Source organism: Drosophila navojoa, chromosome 4, assembly GCF_054131105.1.
Source record: "Drosophila navojoa isolate 15081-1374.11 chromosome 4, UAZ_NAV_1.0, whole genome shotgun sequence".
NCBI lineage: Eukaryota > Metazoa > Arthropoda > Insecta > Diptera > Drosophilidae > Drosophila > Drosophila navojoa.
Genome location: NC_142892.1, coordinates 7,388,033 through 7,407,274, shown reverse-complemented (window position 1 = coordinate 7,407,274; position 19,242 = coordinate 7,388,033). Strand labels below are relative to the sequence as shown.

The window sequence follows — 19,242 nt, the reverse complement described above, 5'->3', positions numbered from 1 at the left end:
CTTCGTATGCAATTCACGTCACAGTATGCACTCGGCATAAACAACTGCAGCCAGCCAGCCAGCCAATTGTAAGACATTGATGCATGACCGAGCAGCACCCACTTTCAAGTTTCCTCAAGCTTGCCGAGCTGCACAGTTCTTGGAACAGCATCGGCATCTAGCTGGAAAATTACAGACGCATGTACATATGTCTGAATTCATAAGTATTCATATATGCACATACACATATTTACTTTTCATGCACAGCCCGTGCAATCGGGACTACCCCAAAAAATGTCGCTCGAGCGTGTTATCAGCTGGGAAGATTGCAAGCTCATAAACTTTAATGACAACTTAAAGCAAATAAGATAAGTTAACAAAAAAGAACTAAATAAATAACATATCAAATAAAAATAGCATTAACCTTGACATTTGGCTCAGATAGGAAAGCGTATAGCAGGGCATCTATATTTGGTGTTTTATAATGGAAACGTTGTTCAAAGTTACTAAATATTAAGTAGTGTATTACATATTATTTAATTTTACTAATTATCAACTATAGTCTACTTGATAAATTGTTTCACGATTCCATCAAATTGATTTCTAGACCTCTGTAAGTACTACTAAATCGATTTAGTGTGTAATTCTTCATAGTTGCTGTCTATGAATCAGTAGAATTCATTGGAATTTCGTAGTATACAAATATTGAAGGAAACGATCAAATGAGAGTAAAGCAGTAAAGTAAAGTAAGAGGAAAAAAAGAAGTAGAAATCTCCTGAGAAAAGACAAATTAATAAATGTTTTATAATCTAAACAAAGTTGATCCTTAGCTCAGTTTTATTATAATAGATTATATATTTATATGTCCAATTAGTTTTATACAGTTTTCTAGAGTATTCCTCAAATTATTCCCCATATAATTCGGGACACTGCACAAATTGCAGGCACTACGGAGTCAGTGGAAAGAATGCGGAGCTACATATATCTTATTTGACAAATACAATTGTGCAAGCAGCCTAAGTGGGGCTTGCCAGTGAGTCAGGAGATTTACAAATTCAATACGGAATATGTGGGTAAATACACATGGAAAACTGATATAAGTGCTCTGATTGTAAGAGTTGACTGTGTACAGATATATATAGACATATTGCTTACTATTTGAAATATTCTGGGAAAAGAGATTAGAGAGGACTCTTAGAGGCAGCCTTATCCCAATTCGCATTTGAAAAGTGCTTGTCAAATATGACAAGAGGATGTTGGCAATGGGACTGGCAGTCAGGCATCGCGTGGGCCGGCTCAACCGCTGCTTTACCATTAATCAGTGACTTTAGGGTGCTAAGCTAATAAATGAAAAGGTCTAGCAAATAATACGCTATTATTTATGAATTCCATTTTGGCCAACACAAGCCACAGCCAACGAACGAGTCAAGAGTCGCAGGTCAGTCAACTGTTCTGCCAAAGAAGAGATGATGTACACATACATACATACACACATATATATGTATATGCATGTACATATAGTATATAGTGTATATAAATGAAATTTTTATGTGCCCTCAAAAAGGCAAACGAAAAAATATGAGGCCGGCGCTCGGTAAGCTTTCAATTAACGGATAGCCAACAGGACATCGAGGGATAGACTGAATTCACTGGAATATATTACGCAAAAACTTTTACTGGGCCTTAAGTCAAAGTTCGTGTTTGCCTTTTTGTTATTCACTATCTGTCTCTCTCTCTCTCTCTCTCTCTCTCTCTCTCTCTCTCTCTCTCTCTCTCTCTCTCTGTGTGTGTGTGTGTGTGTGGTGGGTGTGTGTGCTTTGGACAAATTAGCTAAAAATAGTCACGGCATGACGTCCTTCATGCTGCAGGACAGCCTCTTTATTAGGACCACCATCTGACGGTCTTTGAATTTATTATCAACAAAAGTCGACGAATGTGAAGCATATTGTGGGCCAACAATTGATTGGCAGCGTGTGTACACACGTTTGTGTGTACACAAACCCTTGTCTGTGTGCATGTGTGTGTGTGTGTGTTTTAGGCTGCGAACTCGCAATTAAATTACACATTGCGCATTCGCCGCATTGTCAACAAATTGAAGCAGCTGACTGCAGACAGCGCTGTTGCCGGCGCTGCTTCTGTTGGCAGCGGCGTCGACGTCAGCGACGGCGTCGTGTTGCTCACTTCCGTTTCGCTTTACGGCTAATATCGCATTTAGAATGCATTTCGTATGCGCCTCTTTGATCTTAACTCAAGCATTTCGCACACACTATGTGTGTATGTATGTGTGTGAGTGTGTGTATTGATTATTTGCAGTAGCTATTTATTTCATAATTGCATTCTTAAATGTGCTGAAAAAAATTTACGAATCAAAAGCCGCGCGCACGATTCACCGAAAAATTTCAATAAATACAAAATATTTTAATTGTTCAACAATTTTGCCAAGAAAAATAATAGTTGTTAAGCTAAACAAAAAAAAAAATCATAAAACGAATTATAAATGCACTATTAATAAATTATATTACTTACATTTTAGCTAAGAGCCTCGGTTTTCTTTGACCATTCATCACCTCAATTACCTCAAGATATTGGCAAATAATTCCATTAAATAATAATTGACGTTGAGCAATTGACGTTTCTTCTGATTCCTGTTTTAGTATACCTTTTACATTATGGTTTCTTATCGAATTTCTTGATAACTTCCACAGGTATTGTAATGTTCATGATGATAAAAGAGTCTAGAGATTTTGCAACCATTTCTCTGTCTGAATACGCTCATGAGTTCAACTCTTTGTCTTCATTCATTTTTTCCGGTTTGTCCGTATCGCAATATAAATAAAGTTGTGATATCCTGATCTGAACCACAGATGAATGAAAAATACATTAGTATAGCCGAAAGAAACAATAATAAAAATATTTTAATTTTAGATAATAAATAAATCCTCTCGGATTATTCAACAAAATATTAACTTGCAACTGCTGATAATTAGTGAATACACTATAAGCATATCAAAGCAATCAATGGTTAATAAAACGTTTAGCTGGCAAGCAATATACACTGCTGGTAATAGGGCTTACACACATAGTCGATGTGTTTATATGTCTAGTTGATTAGGTCGATAGATTTATAGTTCAGTCACATATTTATATCAGTTTACCCCTGGGAGTGACAGCAGCTGAGATGATGGTAACACTTTGATATAGCTCCATTTGTATGCATCAACATATTCATTTAGTGAGCGACAGTCGAATTCAATATGCACTTACATCGTAACATATGCTTTGAGATGACGAATTTATAATTCATAATAATGTGTGAGTTATAAATTGATCACAGTTAAGTAGAAAAGTACGCGATGTAATAGAAATTAATATATGTTATATTACTGTATATATTATTAATCATTTAATGTGTATATAGTGTGTATAATGCATAACCAAGTGCATAAGCTGCCCAAGTGGAAGAGCATATAAAAATAGCAAAGCAATTACGACCGCACAGGCTGCTGCTGCTGCTGTTGCTATTGCTATTGTCGCAGTCAACGTTGGCGTCGGCGTTGTTATTCGGCATTCGGCACGAGCGTCGCATGCTAAATGGGGTGGGCTCAACTGTTGGCACACGACGCACACGATGTCGTCTTCGTGGCTGCTCGGCGCTGCCGTCGCCCACGATGTCGTCTCAGCTATGCAGCATCGAGCAGAAACGAAGACGACTTCGTGTGCGTCGTGTGCCAACTGTTGAGCTTCGCCTGGCTGCGCTCAGCTAAGGAGCTGTTGCTTTTGCTTTTGCGGCATTGCCGGTGCTTTCACACCCACGGCGACGAGTAGTAGTAGCAGAGGCAGCAGCAGAAGCAGCAGCAGCAGCGCCAGCGACTGCGGCAGAGCAGCCAGCGTTATTATCGTTGTCGTTAGCCGAGCTGTCGGCTCGTTATTCTTAATCGACGGCTCGCTGCAGACGGTGCAAATATCGCACGGCAAAACTTACCGAAAAGAATATATCGCGCGTGCGTAACAGTCTATACAGAGACAAATATATATATACACATATATATACATATATATTTATATATATATACATACTTATGGCTAATGCCGAAAAACAGCAATTGCTAAATAGTTTAATGATAAATTAAGTGAACAAGTGGCTGACGATCGCAAAACTAGTTTACAGCTTGCCGCACTTGCAACACACACACACACACAAACGTGCAAAGATTGGTAAAAATATCATCAAATAAGAAAGACCGCCATGTCCGTGGCCAGTGGGGCTGACAATGCCACTGTGGGGCAACTGCTGCAGTTGGCCAACGAGTTGACCACAAATCGATCGGCCGCTCTAACGGCCACAGCCGCTTTGTATAACAATCGCAGGCGTTTGATATTCAGTTTGATTGTCATGGGGCTCGGTGTGATCGGCAATTTTCTGGCATTGATTATTTTGGCGCGCAAAAAGCATAACAAGAACAGCAAATACACCTTTATGTTGCGGTAAGTCAACTGGAATGCATATATCGACACCAATACACACACACACTCAATCACACACACGTACAGTCAGTCGGGTGCGAGTGTCTCCATTGATAGTTGTCATATATAGTTTTTGAACTCCGTGCGTCGAGTTCATGGCAGTTGAGGTTTGTTCAACTTGCTGCAAATCGAAATTGTGCGGGTCCGAATTTGCATTAAGAGTCAAGCGTACGACGCGAAAAGCTCAGCTACCCCAAACAGAAAACAATCACTAAAAGCTAAATCGGAAAACATATGCGAGTATCGCATTTCGTATGCCCTGTGCAAACAAGACATTTCAAACTTTTTGAATAAGCGCAACAAATATGCTGAGAACATATGGTGGGGTAGGATTTCATTAATGAAGCTTTTACATTTGTGAACCGCCTGAATTCATTTATTATACTGCTTTGCATCAGTCATAATATTTATATGAATTAAAATTGAGTGTAATGGGCTTTAAACGTGTCGTATACTTAATATGTATATATTTACTTTTATATTTATGACAGATCGTGACATTTTTAGCTGTGATATCCTTTAAGAAATTCAAATTAAAATTGTACATTAATTATTTAATTATACAAATAAATATTTTTAATAATACTCGGTTGAAATTTATACATTAAAAAATACGCACAAAGGGAAGCTCAATGTTTTGTTTAGTTTTCGTGCGTTTCTTTATGGTTTTTATTGATAAGTCATAATCAACTAATATGTGACCTTGAGCCTAAATTATTAAAATATATATATATGTACAAGCACATATATACTAGCTAATAAAAATCGTTTAGCTCTATCGTAGAGCTCAAGTCTAGCTAAGCTTTATCTTTATATCTTATCACATTTTACTTTACCTAAATATTTTAAAAGTTAATAGCAAACTTATATCAATTAAATCAAAAATAGATAATTCAGCCGAAATGTGTGAGAAAAAGCTGTGGACGAATACATTTATATTTAAACAAAGAAATTATTATTTTTAGAAAACCATTAATTTGTACTATTTTGAGAAAATCAAATACTTACAAGCTAACGAACTAGTTCTTTGCTTGGGTGATTTCAGCCCTAGAATAAATATTTCGTATTGTTTTTTTTTTTTTAATGTTAAATTCATTGTAAGCTTCTATACAAATTAAATGTAGTTTCTAAGCAGTTTAAGCCGTTTTGGCTTAATGGCCAGCAATTGCCGTTCCAGCTAAATCTAGCTTTTACCGCTCCGGAAAGATGGCATTGTCGTAAATATTATTTACATTGATTTATAGTCCCTTTTTGTTTTTGGTGAATCCCCATACGTTTTATGTTCATATTCATTTTAATAAATACCTATACTTCGTTTAACTGTATATAAGTCTTATAAAACATTTAATTAGAGATAGACAAAACATTGATTGCATTAACAAAGCACAGCAGAAATTTCTATTGAGATATGTACATATATGAAAGTATACATAAAAAATAATAATTACTCTGACTTATTACATTTGATTAATTAGTCATTTTAAATTCAAAGTATATTTGCAAAACTTATATATGTATACCTATATATTCTCTTTTAACTCTTGGCAGTATTTAATAATCGGCAAACGTAATTAAAAATTGCCCATTTAGTAACTCAATTATATTTCAATTAAGGCAAATCCACGCACTTTATGGTCGGGCCATAAAATCTGCTTCCCCAATCCAAAATTATGTGACTACAAAAATTCAGCCAACGAATTCGATGAACATCGAATAGGCTGAGTATACTATTATATATGAGATAAAAAAGCTCTTCTTCAATCAATTACCATAACCACCCTCGTAATTGAATTATATCGTTTGCTTAGCTGTCGCATAACTTGGCATTAGTTCGCATCAGCTTTGATTTACTTTCATCACTTTGAAATTTCTGGCTGGCAAATCGCGTAAAATATTCGAGTTCATTTTTCATCTGGCTTAACTGGCATCAATTTTCACAGTTTTCATTCAACATAATTTGTTCCCAGCAAATCCTCAAAGTGCTTGTCAAAGCAATTTGAGCTTTCTAATAGGGGCAAAAAGTAGAAACAACAAGAAATGTCCTTGCACAGGACTTGCGCGTGTGCTCGCTCAAGGGTGCAAATGGCATAAGCTTTGATCTACAAGTTTTGATTTTGATTGATGAAAGTGTGCGCATTCATTGGCACTTGATGTACGAGCAATGTATGTATGTGTACATTTATATAAAGGCAGCCCTTGAAAGTTTGTGCCCTCATGCGGGCCCTAAAATGTACGTGCATAAATTATAATATCTATATATAGGTATATATGTATATACATCTATATACACATACATACAATATTTACATATAGTAGATACACTTCCGCTATTCGATTGCAATGATTTGCTTATTTTCCAATTTCATGCCTGCTTGTTGGGCTAAAGCGAGCATATTAGTTGGCAAAACTTTTTGGCATCTATCAAAGAAAGAGACTTGAAATATTGAATATAATATAGTACATCTAAAATATTAGCAAGTGAATAGTACCTCTACTATATAAAGAGCAAGAGAGAGCTGGCGTTACATATACCAGAAGTCCTGATCCCTGACATTCCATATAGAGGCTAAGAGAGATCAATGAATTCTATAGAGACGCCGATGATGGGCACACTGTTGCTCATCTTGAAGGACCCACACAGCTATATATATCTATATATCTTCTATATATTTATGTTAGCACTATACATTTTCTACATTTTATGATCTTTCTTGAACGAGTATCAAGCTGTCGTTTACGCTCGTCATTTGAATTTGTTTGTATAAATTGGAATTTTTGTTGCCTCAGCGAAAATTTGCTCAAACATTTTCTAAAACAAATACGACTCACTAATGTAAAAGTTTTGTATATATACAAACCATAAAACGACATTGTAATTACAAGCTGCGACTATAAACACATGTATATTATATATATGGGGTATATACATATATATATAGTATGTTTCTCCGACTTTATGCGTTCGTCCGGTAGTTCCACAATAATTACTATTCAGCATCTCCATCCATATCGATATACATACATATCTGTGGTATTTATATACATGTAAATATTTTCTTCGGACTGCCGAGAGTTGAAATCGATTATTTATAACCAAGACAAATGATTTTCTTATGCGCCACGACGAGTGACAATTTTTAATGGTTCTGTAAGTAAAAAAACAAATAAATAAAAGCGAAAATAAAAGCAAAAATCGAGTTTTGCAACGACAAACAGAGAACTTGTTGTCTTCTATCTGAAAGTAAACAAATGATAGACACAGGCGTACCAGAACGAATACTAAATACTCTACAGCAAATATGTAAAATGTTTTTGAACAATTTTAAGAAGAGACCAAGTATCATATGACCAGTAATGATCCTTACTAATGTCTAGATTTTTGTAAAATCATTATTTATATTAGATGCAGTGATACCCCACATAACTTACTCTACCGTACCTGTATATAAGCTATATATATTACCTGACGACATTAACAACAATAATAGTACGATTAGCTAGCACTTCAGATATACACATGTGAACAGAGTATGAGTCTGACTTGCATTCATGAGAATCGTGTAGAAGAGTTTACACTTGTACTTCACGAGGTATACAAATAGTTGAGGGCATTAAACGGCCTTCACCTACCCTCTCTCACTCTCTCTCTCTAACGAACTGCATTGATACATTTATCAGCCAACAGCCCAGAATAAAACAGTTTGAAAAAATATATATGTATGTATATAGAGAGAATACATAGCTAAATAGAAATGTGCAGACATTCGTTAATCGGATTCAGGTGATAGCAAGCAACCAGCAATTGCTAGCAGGTATATTACTAGACAGATTTTAAGCAATCAGGTCTTGTGGAATGAGCATGAATCAGGCAATCAAGCGGATATTGCGTCTATATACAGTTTGTATATACATATATAAAAGTATATCAACTTGCGACTGGTCAGTTAGTGCGATTTGTCACTATTTGTTTGGGCTATCGATAAGGCCCAATAGATGTGACATCATTAAACGCATTTATTGTGCAGAAAACTTTAATTGCGCTATTTACGAGCCGAACGCAAAAGACAATAACTTACAGGCTCTGTTGGCTCTATGGCCCCTCTAGACCAGGCCTATGCTGCGACACGCACTTGAGCCCACAGCTGAGCACGTCGCTCTGGCAAAAAGGGACCTCAAGCAGTCTCAAACTGCGCTAATTTATGGACCCATTCAGTTGCGTCGAGCTAATCCCACATCCTTTATAATGCCCGCTCATGAAAGTGAAACAGAGTATATTGGTGTTTGCGAATGTGTGACTGATGTAAGTTGAAAATATTTTGAAATATATATGCATGTGGGGGTACTCTTGATTATAGCGTAGTTCGCTCAGGTCTTGAGATATTGTAGATGCTCTTCATTGAAGCTCTAGACTTGTATGTATGCTCTCTATCATACTATCAATGATGTACTCAAATTTCTATAGAGATGGAAGCAAATTGAATAGAAAAGCCTCACAAAAACAAACAAAGGCAGTCACCTCTATGACTAGAAGACGTGGTATATTGGGAAAACTACATCTATTTTATACCTTTATGACTCCATATACTAATCTGCACTCGCTATAGACCTTCAGGCAGGCAAATGATATGACATTGTTAAGTTTTCCCATCAACCATGAACGAGTATTATGCAGTCGTATACTCACCCTCATATTATTACATCCATTTCAGCTGCCTGGCCACAAACGACTTGGTCGGTCTGCTGGGCATGTTGACTGCTGCGCTCTTGAAGTACAATTTCTTTGAGGAGGAGGAGGTGCCGTTCTTTGTGCGACTTGACTGTGTGGGTCATGTGGTGTGGCGTTTCTTTGGCGTCAGCTCCGGCTGTATTGCAGCCGTAATGGCTGCCGAGAGATGTATGGCCCTTGCACGTCCCTTCATCTATCACAAGGTAAGCAGAAATTTCCACTCACTCACATGGCATTCACTTAGATCCATCTGTGTTGGCTGTGTTATATAGCACATCACCTATGAGCTGATTCAGAAGAGTGTCAATAGCATTTTGCTGGTGGCCGTCGTAATTACGTTTTTGCCCTTTGTTGGCTTTGGCGCCTACATAGACGAAACGAATCCGGAGAAATTGAAATGTATACGCTATCGCGATGCCCCAGGCACCTTGAACAAGGCCTACTCAATATTCTTTATGGTGTTTGGTAAGTCCCCTCTCTCCCTCTCACTCCCCATAATAATCATCGTAATTATCCCTACAGGCAGTTTACTTTGCGTGGTTATTGTCGCCTGTAATTTGTTTGTGGCGCGTGTATTGTGGGTCATTGGACGCAGTCGCACCACCAAGCGGTATATGCAATATAATCTGGTTAATCGCGAGAAGAGTGTGCGCAGCATCGACGCCGAGAGCAGCAGCGGCACCACCCTCTATTCGGCTCAGCCGTACAGCACCAGCACCGGTGGCGGCAGCAGCCACTACAATATGCCACCACCACGTCAATTCCATCATAGCAACAGCGTAACGATGACTGCCGAGACCTCACCTGATGAGATCAAGTTTGCAAAGCTTATGGCATTCCTGAGCATCTCCTTTGTCATCTGCTGGATGCCACAGATGGTAAGTTATAGATATGTATATCTGTGTGTATATCTATAAATTACACTGTACAGCAAATTATATAATTCAATAGATTTTAAGGCAATTTATAGTAAAAATCCTTAGAGTTATTTATTCCTTTCCATTTTGGTTAACCAGTGTAATTTATTAATTAATGCAATTATTTTACTATTTTTTGTTTTCATTCTATTAAAGTTGTATTTTGTTAAATAGTGTTACCTTTTAATGCTTCTTCCCTTTACAGATTGCCATTCCACTGGCCATTCGGGAAAATCGTGTGCCCAAATCGCATCCATTCTTCATCATAGCCGATGTCCTGATGGCCCTGCACTTCACTCTCGATCCGTACATCTATGTGCTGAGCCGCACCAAGAGCATCAATTGGTCGCTGCTCGGCTGCATCAAGCGCTGGCGTTGCGGCTGGCGCGGCGGTCGGCTGCAGCGTTCGCAGAGCGATCAGAGTCGCATTCGCACCACCACAACGGAGCAGAATACCCTGGATTTCAATTAGGTCGAGCAGACCCGTTCTGTCTGCACTCTAACCTAAGTACTTATTAGTCCTATCTCTCTCTCTCTCTCTATGTGTGTGCGTGCGAGCGTGTATGTGTGTTTGAGTTGAAGACCCTCGTTGGCCAAGGAGTATCTCAATGCTGGGACACATTCCCTCAGCGCCAGTCAGCTGAAGGAGCTGCCTGTCTCATTTAGTCGTAAGCTATCCAATAATAAATCCCAATACCATATCAGGGCTGAAACACATATACTCTATCCGTAGTATGCTAAGTGAACAAAGCGCTCTTTCACATACTCTCATAATCTATTAACTGTACTTGTATAGCTCTAAGCATTACGTATAAACATACATATTTAGCTTTTACAATACGATATAAATAATCCATTAAATATGAGATGTGTTTTATTTTGGGTAGGATTTCGGACTGGGGATTAAGTCCACAATTAAGGTATGGTTAAATTACATTCAGGATCCCCGAAGAAGTTCTACAATTAAATTGTTCGCACTTACTCGTAATCCCACAGCAGATTTTACATCATTTCTGTCGGTTACTCGTGCAAAATCTATCCAAAACATAATTATACATCGAATAATAATCGTAATCCTCCTCTTGAATTAAATAGCCGATTTTCTTTTGTCATGTTGTGTACAAGTAAGTTTTTATTTTAAAAGTTATTTAGTACATAATTTGAATGCATTTTTCTTTAATTGTTTTAAATCTTCTTTTGTTTTTGTTTGTTTAGTGAATGTGTTTTGGTTTCTGCAATCGGAGACACACGGGGAAAGGTGTTTAGGTCCAGTTGATGTCTGTCTGTGTCAATTACAAATTACAAATTGTTTATGCAAAATGCGATGAAAATGTCACAAAGAGAAAAAAGGTCGTGTGAATGGAGGTGGAGAAGTGGAAGTGCATTCGCTTTCAGATCTCTGTCTTACAGTGGTATAGGGGTTTCTCTCGATCGTGTGGAAAGTTTTGTGTGCTTTAGATTAATGGATTATATTATATCTATATATTGTGTCTTATGCCCAATAATGCCGCCATCTTCTGATGCTTCGTCTAGTAGCGGTTGTAGCGGCCGCGCGCGCGATTGCGTTGCGGCGTTGCCTTTGGGCCGGCGGCAGCGCGAGCGGGCGTTGCCTTCTTGGCTGGCGATGGCGAGGCATCGGCTGCTGGAGCAGCTGCAGCTGCAGCTGGTGTGGCAGCAGCCGGAGCTGGAGTTGCAGTTGGTGTGGCTGCAGCAGGAGCAGCAGCTGGTGTGGCGGCAGCAGGAGTGGCTGCAGCTGGAGCAGCAGCTGCCGCGGCAGGGGCCTTTGCCGGTGTCTTGGCTGGCTCGGTCTTGGTCGGTGTAGCTGGCTGAGCTACTGGTGCGGGAGTTGGCACTGGAGCTGGCTCCGGCTCTGGTTCGGGCTCTGGCTCGGCTTCTTCTTGTTCCTGGGTCTCCATCTCCTCACCGTTCTCCTCGCCAGCCGGCTCCTCACCCTCGCCGGCCTCCTCCTCGCCTTCGTTATTCTCAGCCATCTCGAAGTCTTCGTCGTCGCCAGTGGCCTCCGATGGATCGTAGAGCTCTCCCTCGCCAGCTTCGCCAGTGGTCTCCTCGGCTCCGCCCTCGGCAGCTGGAGTCTCACTTTCATCGATCTTGCGCTTCTTGCGCTCATTCTCCTCAAGGGCAGCGGCGGCACGCTTTTGTGCAATCTTGGTATCGCTGGACTTCTCATTGATGAACTTGAGGAAGTTGCGATGATGAGTTGCGGTGCGCGAGTGAATCTCGGCGGTGACCTCTGTGTCGAAGAATTTGCTGCAGACAGCGCATTCGAAGCACTCCAGCTTTGAGATCAGACCAGCGCCAACGGGACGCTGCCAATTGTATTTGGGCAGACGAGTGTCTACCTCACTGGGAATCTCATCACCTTCGGCAAAGTCAAGGATGCAGTCCTCGGGATCAACGGGGAGAGCAACCTCCTCTTCTTCCTGGCTCTCATTGAGATCTTCACCCTCCTTGGTTTCATCAGCAGCCTCTTCACCCTCTTTGGGCTCCTCACCTTCAGCTTCCTCGCCCTCGGCACCCTCCTCTTTGTCATTCTTGGTTTCAGTGGTTTCCTCGCCCTCCTTCTTCACGGGCTTCTTCTTGCGCTTCTGTGGTGGACGGAGGTCGCGAGTCTCTTCCTCAGCGGTGCTTATGGGCAAAGTCTGACGCTTACGCTCGCCCACCTTGGTGTTGTTCTCAGCGGCCTTCTTCAGGTGATCGGCCGACAGCAAATGAGTGTCATAATCGATGCGTGTGGCAAACTCCTTGTTGCACTCCACGCACTTGGGATGCAAGAACTTCTTCAGCTGCAAATGACCCTCGGATTTGCGATGGGTTGAGATATGGCCATGGAAGTTCAAATCGCACATGGTGCAATAATCCAACTGGCGCTGCTTGCTCTTGCCCATGCGCTTCAAACGATCAAACTCAATCGACTTTAGCTGCTCAGCAATCTTGGCCTCCTGGCGTATCATGTTGGCCTTCAGGCGATAGCTCTCCTCAATACCCTCGCGCATCATCAAATGGGTGCGTCCCTTGATGTGGTTCTCAAACGAGTTGGCATCCCACATGTGCTTCTTGCACAGATGACAATAGAACATATCGTTCGGCACGCTAGCATACGGCGATTCCTTTGGAGTGGTGACACTAATTATCACACGATTATCGAGTGGAAAGAGTAAAAGATAGTTTATATATTAGTCAAGATTATTTCAAAGGAGGCTGACTTTAATAGGCGGCAGCTGTAGAAGTCACGCTGAAAGGATTGCACTGGATAAATATATATAGACAGACAATATATATATGTATATAATATTAATAGTTCTGGCATATTGATGAAGTAATGAAGGATGGGCAATCAATTGATTGGAAGGGAAAAAATGATACTTCCCATTACGATTATAGTGCATAAATCGTCGGACTTTACTAAAAATATCTCTGGAATAACTTCAGTTTTCTGATACACGAACTCAATGTGGTTTACACAAAGCACAAAAACCAAATCTATGCAATGTTTTATGATGGTTTTAAGGACGGAAACAAAAACAGACGGACATGATTACGTTGATATGAAATCTGTTGTTGAAACGGATCAAGAGAATATTTATAAAACTAAGTTATGGATGCGAATATGTCTTTCATGAATTCCAAAAATATAAAGCTGACTAAACATTAGTATAGCACCAAAGAGGCGGAAGCATCCAAATAGCTAGATAGATACCTTGAACTGCTGAGCTGCTGTGTCAATCGGAGAGTATTAAAGAGAAATCGAGGAAGGATTTCGAGATTCGGAAGATTGGTGAGAATAATACATTTATGCGAACATAGCAAAACGGCGGACAATGCTGGAGGACTTCTCCTCATAAAGAATATATATGTATATATTATCACAAAAACATGTTATAGTGGATAGAGGATATGAAAAATTAATCAATATATATTTACATATATATATTTGAAATAATTACAAAGTCTATTACTGTTCGCTATTCAGGGTATCTAACAATTCGGTATACCGAACAGCTTGAACATTAATGAATATACACATCAAACGATATTCCCCTTAAATGATATCTATGAGTCGTGAGGTATACTAAAATAAGTTAGCATATGCGAGAAAATAAAATAAAAGCAAAATAATAATATATAAAATAAAATACGTAACATTTATAACTCAAAAATGAAATTATACGAAACACATTTAGTCCACCCATCCTATAAACTCAGACGCTCTATTTTAACATCAATCAGTAAGGAGGATTTATGTTCTATACAAAATAGGGAAATACACACATATATTTATATATACATACATATACATATGTATATTATATATATACATAAATATAGCAATCCAATTGAGATAGTTAATTGTGATTATTCTTGGTAGAAAGAACTTATCAATATGCATTGGAAAAAATTGGAAATTAAGTACTTAAAGTTATACTTTTTGTTTTTTTGTAATTGATGCATTGATAAAAAATATTTGTAGAATTGATACATTGATGTGGAGGGAAAAATTGCGAACTGAGCAATTTTTCGCGGATATTTATATTTTTTTGGCAAATGTTTTATTGGAATTATTTTGTTTTTTTTTTTGTTGTATTTGATTTTTATAGTAGTTGTACTCTTACCTCTCAATTTTTTTTTCGCCAGGAGTAATTTCCTTCTTTTTATTAGTGTTGGCATTTTTAGCCAAAAGTTTCTTGGCACGATCAAAAGCATTCTGCTTACGAATGCCGCCGGCGCCCTGCTTTTGTGGGGGCTTTGGACCACCCGTAACGCCACGATTTTGGAAACCTCCTTGGCCACGACGATTATTGAGACGATTGCCGGCACCGCCGCCGCGATTGACCATCTATTTATGTTTAACACATACATAGTTTTTTGTTTTTTGATGTTGTCGTTTTGTTTACAATACATTCAAGTAGTAAATTATATAGTTTATATCAAACAGATTCGTTTTTCATGAAGCAAATGGTATGAATAGTAGAGTTTGAACGATTTTCAGTTGATAGATTGTCATCGGTATCGTTATCGATATGGTACAATTATAAATTCAATCGATTACAGTTATACAATAAAATCATTATAGATATAGAAAGCGAAGGCATATATAACATATATAGATGGCATTAAGCCATTTACAATATTTTTGGATTGTATAAAAAATTTCGAAATTAAATTAGTTTCCATTTTGACAAAACGGGAAAACAGAATTCACACATATATAATATTAATTGTTTATAAAGATAAATATATATATCGTATATATATATATATAGATAGATAGATGTATATTGGTCAAATCGGCGGAGCGGTTCGCGCAATCAGTCGACGGGGATGTTTTGTTGTTGAAGTCGTTGGCGTGGCGGCGTTTATGGCATTTTGTGGATTTGAGAAACACAGAACACGGGCGGGCGGGCATAGGAACCGATTAAGTGGATTGATCGGTTTATCGGTTTGAAGTTCGATTTCGATTGTTCGATTGTGAGTTCGATCAGAGCAGGAACGTTGAAGAAGAATGGCGATGTGTTATATGATAGTTTTGATTTTTGTTTTTGTATTTTTTTTTAATTGTTATTTGATATATTTTTTTGGTAATTTTGCAAATTGCAGTTGCACACCATCAATCAGTAATCAGTACCAGTACCAGATCGGATCGATTAGTTATTCAGTTTCAGAGCAGAGCAGAGCAGATTAGAAGAGTTTCAATCAATCAATTAATCAGTGCAGTGGGACGTCGCATTGGAAGAATTGGGCATCGCATCGTTTATATATATTTGCATTTTGGTTTTTGTATTTGCATATTTCATATAATATATTTGCGTTTTATGCATTTTACGTTTGTTGGTTTGTTGTTTCGTTTGTTGCATGTGCCACAATGTTCATACATCGTTTTGAAATTGCAGTTGCGCATACACATAGTAATAATAATATAAAAAAAAGGTAAATCATAATTTTTGAGGCACATTTATAAACGTTGTCGTTGGAAGAGATACGACAACACAAGCAACGGAAAAGTAGTTATAGTTATATTCATTTTGTTGGCAAACAACAACAACAATTGCAGCAGCAACAACAACAATAAATGCACGCAGCGACGAACATCGTCGGATATATATATATATGTATTTGATGTATAGGCACAATTTGGATGCGATTCGAAATGCGTTTTCGATGCGATTCGATTTGCGTTTTGCGTATTGTTTTGAGTTTGTTTTTGCAAACAAGCATCGAATGATTTGTTTGGTTTGGTTTTCAGTTTTCGTGTAGAAGAGAATAAAAATAAATAATTGGTAAATTAGCAAAAATTGTGATTGTTTTAAAAATCCAAAGATTTTTGATATTTGGGTTTTTGGTCGTAGTAAATATATAAAGTATTTTATACAAAAGTTATTTAAATGCCTAAATACATCTAAAAAGTGAATATATATATATATATATATTTGGTTTCTCGAATATCATCATACTCTTTTCATCTTTAAATGGAACATTTGTTGGCGGTACTTCATATTTAATTGGTACAATCAATCAAATCGATTCAAGTCATCAACAAATTTTATTCTACACAAAACAAAAAATCTGCATTTAAAATGGAATAAATGCTTTTTTCTATGAAAACCTTCTCCATCTAACCAAAATTTCCAGGGTTCTCACTTTATGCAAATTGGTTTAATTATAAATTTTGTTTGTTTTTTTTTTTCATTTTTTTTTTTTTTTTAGTTACCAACTACAAACTATTTAAAACTTATGTCTTAATAAAAATAAAATAAGGGTTTTTGTTTTGGGTTTATCTCTCTAGTGGGGGAGCTAAGAGGCAGAGGAAGCTAGTTTTTATTTGGTTCAAGTGCACTTGTTTGTTGACACCAATATAAAAGAAATTAATAATAATAAACAAAAATCAAGTAAATTCAATTTTATGTTGATTTAAGTACAGATAGCGGTTAATTAGCATATTAAATGAGCTCTATTATAGATCTACAATACTATTTACACTTGGAATCAAACAAGTGCAATTTGTAAACCAATTCTGTTCAGCTCCTCTGCTCCTCTCTCAGTCCTCCACGGAGAGAGGATTAGACACAAAATAATAATAGAATACTCAAAAATTATAATGTTGATAAAAAAGGCTCGATATATATCGATACATACCGGTCCGCCGCGTTGATTACGATTGCCCATGCCGCCGCGTGGCAGATCCAGCAGCGAGGGTGGATTCTGATTGCCGAATAGATTGTTCAGCAAATTGTTGGCCAAGTTAATAGCCTGGGCATTCATCTGGCCGCCACCTTGGCGCATATTGTTGCCAAATTGGCCGCCTCCGGGATTCTGGGACTCCCACGGCGACATATTCATGCCGCCCATGCGATTGGCGCCCATCGGTCCGCCGTACTGATTACCGCCGCCGCCAAAGTTGCGATTGCGATTCTGATTGCCACGGAAAGCCATATTCGCTTTAAGATTGTTGTTGCCGTTGATCAAATGTGCTGGACGCGAATGTAGTTGTTGTTGTTGCGGATTTACGTTGACCTTAACGCTGCAATAAAAGAAAGAGAAAGATGGAGGATTGCACTTAGCCAAATTAAATATTTATATCTAAGCATGAACACTCTGAATAGAGGTACTTAAAATGCATTTAGTTGTAAAAGTGTATATTTAGTATATTTAATGGGTTTCTAGGCATACCTGACCATGACTCTTAGCTATACTAGATGAAAATATGTATTTAAGAATTTTTTTTTTGGGTATTTTGGGTAAGCGAAAGCGTGCGTTTATGAAGCGTTTGTAAAGGCTATGCTGAAATTAAAAAAACATCACAGAACATAAACAATGTAAACTAATTTTAACTGTTACTAAATAGTAGTTGAATTATTTAGATGAAGTTAGTAAAAACATATGTTAGGCACACAAAAAAGTAAAGTATCTGTATCTAGGGGTGTGCAAAGGAAGCGCAGATACATACACATCAAGTTATATGTATACAAAAATAACGTCATCTGAAAACAGGGTAGTATTTAAGTATGTATTGACGCACGCATTGACGTACATGTAGAACGCTACCTGTTTACCAGAATTGCAGACATACACAAATACAAGCACAAAAGAGAAATGGGCACAGTTAGTTAGCAGCGATACAAAAAAAACTGGTTTTAATGCACCAACAACAATATAACCGGCTGAAAATAGCGGCAAAAGCAAATGCTTTTGCTGGTTGAGGTGAATGCCTATCTAAAAAAAAAAATGGCGACCAAGCGATGCGTATGTGTGTGTGTGCGTGTCGGCTGAATCAGAAAACCGGCATTGAAAAAAGTATGCTTAAGCAGATCATGCATTTATTTACTTATCACAACGAAGAATTAAACTAAATATTATAATCTAAGAGATAATTATTGTCAACTTCATTCACCACTAATTCTGCGCAGTTTACATTATATCAAAAGCTCAGCAAACTAAATGTACTTTTTTCTTACGGCATAGATTGCATAAGTTTTTATAATTTCTGAAAAATTTGTAGCAGAAGCCACTATTACCATGAGACCACCAATGAAAATCAATAATTAGATTGCAGGTTGGCAATGTGAAAAAAATAATCTGCCAACAGATACACACACACACTCATACACACGCACAGAATATTTTTCACAGCTAATGAAAGTACGGGAAATTATGCATTGATTGACTTACGTTGATTAGTTTTCTTGATTTGCAGCGCTATGCAATTTATTTTTGTTTTCTGTGACTATTTTAACACGTTTTTTATACAAAATTTAATTCTATATTTAAGATGGCTGCCTATTGTGAAATTTTATTTTCCACACACGAACGAGACACTTCTCTCTATGAGCTGCAAGTAATATGAATAGATTGCTTCGATAGAAACCGATGGTAATTATTTTTCATCGCAGGGTTGATTGCAAAGCACAATATTGCCAGACTGTTCAAATGTATGCGATATATATTTCTGAGCCGGGCCGATATTTTTAAATATCGATAAGTGCTATTTTGATAAATGAAGTCACAATATTATCGAGCGAAATTCAAAATGAAACATAGGGCAAAGGAGGTTGTTTTTTTTTGGTTTAATTTTATTAATTT

At 37.8% G+C, this 19,242-nt stretch overlaps 2 protein-coding genes across 3 annotated transcripts; one reads left to right on the top strand and one right to left on the bottom strand.

Annotated features, from left to right (window-relative positions):
* The first annotated feature begins 3,855 nt into the window (after nucleotides 1-3,855).
* On the top strand, nucleotides 3,856-10,986 carry LOC108650429 (prostaglandin E2 receptor EP4 subtype). The gene is made up of 5 exons (XM_018099564.3): nucleotides 3,856-4,464; nucleotides 9,213-9,432; nucleotides 9,502-9,694; nucleotides 9,752-10,107; nucleotides 10,352-10,986. Exons 1-5 carry the CDS (start codon nucleotides 4,226-4,228, stop codon nucleotides 10,616-10,618), a joined length of 1,275 nt encoding a protein of 424 aa, XP_017955053.1. The 5' UTR covers nucleotides 3,856-4,225; the 3' UTR covers nucleotides 10,619-10,986.
* Nucleotides 10,987-11,261: 275 nt separating this feature from the next.
* Pep (Protein on ecdysone puffs) lies at nucleotides 11,262-19,007 on the bottom strand. Of its 2 annotated transcripts, none has more exons than XM_089260179.1 (4): nucleotides 18,832-19,007; nucleotides 17,299-17,683; nucleotides 14,778-15,001; nucleotides 11,262-13,290 (listed from the first exon to the last, which is right to left on the bottom strand). In XM_089260179.1, the coding sequence occupies exons 2-4, from the start codon at nucleotides 17,593-17,595 to the stop codon at nucleotides 11,676-11,678; spliced, it is 2,136 nt and encodes a 711-aa protein (XP_089116305.1). In that variant the 5' UTR covers nucleotides 17,596-17,683; nucleotides 18,832-19,007; the 3' UTR covers nucleotides 11,262-11,675. The 2 variants fall into 2 exon arrangements, with proteins under 2 accessions (XP_089116305.1, XP_017955023.1); XM_018099534.3 differs by lacking the exon at nucleotides 18,832-19,007 and adding an exon at nucleotides 17,833-17,943.
* Nucleotides 19,008-19,242: the final 235 nt, after the last annotated feature.

Bases quoted from the DNA above. Each gene is read 5' to 3' on its own strand.
- LOC108650429 (XM_018099564.3), top strand. From the start codon at position 4,226: ATGTCCGTGGCCAGTGGGGCTGACAATGCCACTGTGGGGCAACTGCTG. The intron at 4,465-9,212 runs GTAAGTCAACTG...CATCCATTTCAG, and splicing joins AAATACACCTTTATGTTGCG to CTGCCTGGCCACAAACGACT. The intron at 9,433-9,501 runs GTAAGCAGAAAT...TGTGTTATATAG, and splicing joins GTCCCTTCATCTATCACAAG to CACATCACCTATGAGCTGAT.
- Pep (XM_018099534.3), bottom strand. The intron at 15,002-17,298 runs GTATGTATCGAT...AAACATAAATAG, and splicing joins GTAATCAACGCGGCGGACCG to ATGGTCAATCGCGGCGGCGG. The intron at 13,291-14,777 runs GTAAGAGTACAA...TGTGATAATTAG, and splicing joins GGCGAAAAAAAAATTGAGAG to TGTCACCACTCCAAAGGAAT.